The 3,823-nt window shown below is 40.8% G+C and overlaps 1 protein-coding gene across 1 annotated transcript; it reads right to left on the reverse strand.

Annotated features, from left to right (window-relative positions):
• Positions 1-253: 253 nt before the first annotated feature.
• On the reverse strand, positions 254-1,146 carry LOC127101989 (uncharacterized). Its single transcript, XM_051039414.1, has 2 exons — positions 1,092-1,146; positions 254-681 (listed from the first exon to the last, which is right to left on the reverse strand). The coding sequence occupies exons 1-2, from the start codon at positions 1,144-1,146 to the stop codon at positions 254-256; spliced, it is 483 nt and encodes a 160-aa protein (XP_050895371.1).
• Positions 1,147-3,823: the final 2,677 nt, after the last annotated feature.

Here is a 3,823-nt window from a genome sequence, read left to right on the forward strand (position 1 = left end):
GCTCAAAGCCCATGCCGACACCTTGGAGCCTGTGTCTTTGCACTATAATTTTGAACTTAAATCTTTCCAATCCATGTTCGGCCAGCTTTGACCATTTTTATTGATTGTACAAGTTTTTTGTAATATTTAAACAATGGCTTATTGCCACATTAATGCTATCTTTCTTACTTTTAGCATTGTATATTTATTTTTTGTGCCTTTGCAGCTGGTATCTAACATAGTTATCTTCAACTTTATTCTTTCGACAGTTATTTTAGTCTGCCAAAATTTTGACCTCTTGAAGGAGAGGCCTATATTTTTTCAAGTACTTTCCGTTCACTCTTAAAATCCGCCTGTCTGGTGCCAACTCTTCGACCTCGTAGGCGTTGTTCGAAAAGGCCTGTAAAACCTTAAACGGTCCCTCCCAATTAGGGGACCACATACCCAAAACTCTATCATTTCTATCCATAGGCAGGATAACCCTCCAAACCAGATCGTCGACAACAAACACTTTGCCTTTCACCCTTTTATTGTAGGCTCGGGCGACTTTCTCTTTCTGTCTTTGTAGAGAGTCCAATGCTAACATTCTTTCCTCATCTACGTTGACTAATTCATCTGTCATCATACTCCAGTAATCTTTAGAAGGTATTTCATACTGCCTTTGGGTTCTTACCGCCTGGACCTGAATCTCTACTGGCAATACTGCATCATGCCCATAAGCCAGTCGAAATGGGGTTGTTCCAGTTGCTTCTTTTGGTGACGTTCGACATGCCCACAAAGCTTGGTCCAGCGTCTTATGCCAATTTCTTGGCTTCTTTCCTATGTGTTTCTTTATTAGGCTGATGATCACCTTATTAGCAGCCTCGACTTGGCCATTCGCCTGTGCGTAATAGGGGGTAGAGGTCAGTAATTTGATTCCCATTTCTTTTGCAAATTCTTGTACTTTTCGACCAGTGAAAACTGACCCCTGGTCGGTTGTGATAGTTTCTGGGATGCCAAATTTGCAGATGATGTAACTCTGGACAAAGTCTATTACGACTTCTTGGTCCACATTTGTTAATGCTACGGCTTCGACCCATTTTGTGAAATAGTCGATACCGACTAACACATACCTTTGTTGTTTCGACGAAGCTGGCTTTTAGTTCTCCTATAACGTCCAAAGCCCATCCTCGAAATGGCCAGGGCTTCACAATTGTATGCAGCTCGCTTGCAGGCACATGCTGTATGCCCCCATGCAATTGGCATTCTTGACAGCCTTTAGCAAATTCAATGCAATCTTTCAGCATTGAAGGCCAATAAACTCCTGAGCGCATCAAGAGCCATTTCATCTTCGAACCTGCTTGATGTGCCCCACACGCCTCGCTATGTATGTTGACACAGCCACGTATGCCTCACTTTCTCCCAGGCATTTTAATAACACTCCTTCGACTGTCTTTTTGAATAATTCATCATTTACCAAGACGTAGTTAATGGCCCTATATTTTATCTTTCGATCTGTCGACCCCACGGGATTACATAAGTAATCGACTAGCAGTTTACGCCTATCACTTCCCCCTTCGTCGTCGACAGCAAGAATTTCAAAATGATTTTTATCTACTGCTTCCAACTTCACGATCGCCAGATCTGACGGTGACAACACTGTAGCTCATACTTTCTCTCTTACTTGGACCTCTTCATCCTGGTCTTTCGACGCTTTATACCCTGAGGCCTCCTGCGCCAAATCATTTACTCTTTGGTTTTCTTGTCGTGGGATGTGTTGGAGATTGACTTGCTCAAACCTCTTGAGTAATCTGATAGTGACCATAAAATACATGATTAAATTTTCTTTCACACACCTGTACTCCTTTGATGCTTGTTTAATCACTAACTCCGAGTCTCCCATAATTTCGACATTCCTTGCCCCCAATTCTAGCAGTAGTTCAAGTCTGATGATCAGTGACTCATATTCTTCTTCATTATTGGTGTATACCCCTTCGATTCTGTATTTGAACTCTGCTGGAATTCCATCCGGAGAAATTATGACTCCTCCTATCCCAGATCCATGCTTATGTCTTGACCCGTCGAAGTATAGCCTCCATGGTGCTAAATCTACGTAATTCTGCGTCATTTTGACCATTGAATGGTCGACAAGAAAATCCGCTACTACCTGCCCCTTCATTGCTTTCAAAGGCACGTATGTCAGGGAGTATTTTGTCAACGCTAAAGCCCATTTTCCAATTCGACTATGCAAAATTGGTTTAGATAACATGTGTTTAATAATATCAAAGTGGGAAGATACGTACACATCAACAGGCTTGATATATTGCTTTAATTTCATACAAGAGAAATACAGGCCTAGACATAGTTTTTCTATATCACTATACCTAGTTTCTGGATCATTAAGTATTCGACTAAGGTAATACACAGGTCTTTCGACACATTTTTCATCCTCTTGGACTAACATACTTCCTATAGTCGATTCTGAGGCTGCAATATACAGTCTCATTGGCCTATGCCTAACATGAGGGGCCAATACTGGAGGCCTAGTCAAATACTCTTTAATTTTGTCGAAAGCCTCTTGGTGTTCATCCTGCCACTTGAAATCCTCGTTCTTCAGTCGAAGTAGTGGGGAACGCTTTTGTTTTGCCACTTAGATTCGATATAAATCTTCTAAGAAAATTTATTTTTCCCAGAAAAGATTGCAACTCCTTTTTGGTCGACGGAGGCTTGACGTCCATAATGGCTTTTGTTTTGCTTTGGTTTTTGGTCTCTAATTCTCACCGCGACAGAAATGGCGACTTCACTGGGGATACTCCCCAAGAGGGTTATACCTATCTTGTTTGTTCATATTTGCTTGGGTTATCTTTGTGTTAAGATAAGTCTTAACCCGGACTTTAGTGCATATTGGGATAGGAGGGTGGTATAGTCAATTTGGTTTGGATGGAGTAATCCCGAACAAGCTGACTTGAGAATCCCCCAATCAGTGGAGGCCCTTTGGGGATAGTATTTATTGAACGAGCAATCATGAAGACATTTGCTATCTTTGACCTGGGAGCCCGAGAAGATGATGAATTTAGTGTCCCTTTACCCTACTAAGCCTTGTTAGAACGTAGTGTTGTGACTATGAAGGTGTAAACCTGAGTTAGTTGATACGCGATACTACACTCATATGAGTTTCTCTTCAGAATATTATTGGTTGACAAGTAGTTGTCCAAACCAGTAATATCCGAAAGATGGGATTATGATTCTGGGAATTTTCTTAGAACCTTGGTTCCTGTCTTGATGATAAACCCTTAGCACTTACCTTGTTGGGATGGTTAGACCCATGGCCTCATGCTTGTGAAGTCGAACCTATGAACCCCATGTATTTGACATTTTGCATATGTTTGTTGATCTTGATGTGTTTGTACATTCATATATTCATGTGTTCCTTAAACATCATCTTACTTAAAGTCTTCAAGGAACTTAGAAGCATTTGTTGCAAATATCATAGGTATTTTTCACTATGGATTTTGGAAGAAGAAAAACTCAAAAGTACACTTTCAAGACTCCAAAATTGAAGGATTTAAGAAAGTTAGGATCTCTGGTGGTTAATCCTGAAGACTTTAAAGGAAAATATGGGAGACTTCTACCTTTTTTAAAGACCAACATGGTGGAGGGGGTTCTTGCTACATTGGTTTAGTTCTATGATCCGTTATACCGGTGCTTTACCTTTCCAGATTATTAGCTTGTGCCTACCTTGGAGGTGTTTTCTCACCTGATTGGCCTATACAATCCTGATCAAGTCCCCTTTTCCGGTTTAGAAGAAATTCCAAAGCATCAAGACATTGCATAATCTATTCATTTAAGGATGTCTGAGATCAAA

Source organism: Lathyrus oleraceus, chromosome 7 (genome assembly GCF_024323335.1).
Source record: "Lathyrus oleraceus cultivar Zhongwan6 chromosome 7, CAAS_Psat_ZW6_1.0, whole genome shotgun sequence".
Lineage (NCBI taxonomy): Eukaryota > Viridiplantae > Streptophyta > Magnoliopsida > Fabales > Fabaceae > Lathyrus > Lathyrus oleraceus.

Bases quoted from the DNA above. Each gene is read 5' to 3' on its own strand.
- LOC127101989 (XM_051039414.1), bottom strand. From the start codon at position 1,146: ATGGGCTTTGGACGTTATAGGAGAACTAAAAGCCAGCTTCGTCGAAAC. The intron at 682-1,091 runs GTATGTGTTAGT...GGCATGATGCAG, and splicing joins GCTTCGTCGAAACAACAAAG to TATTGCCAGTAGAGATTCAG.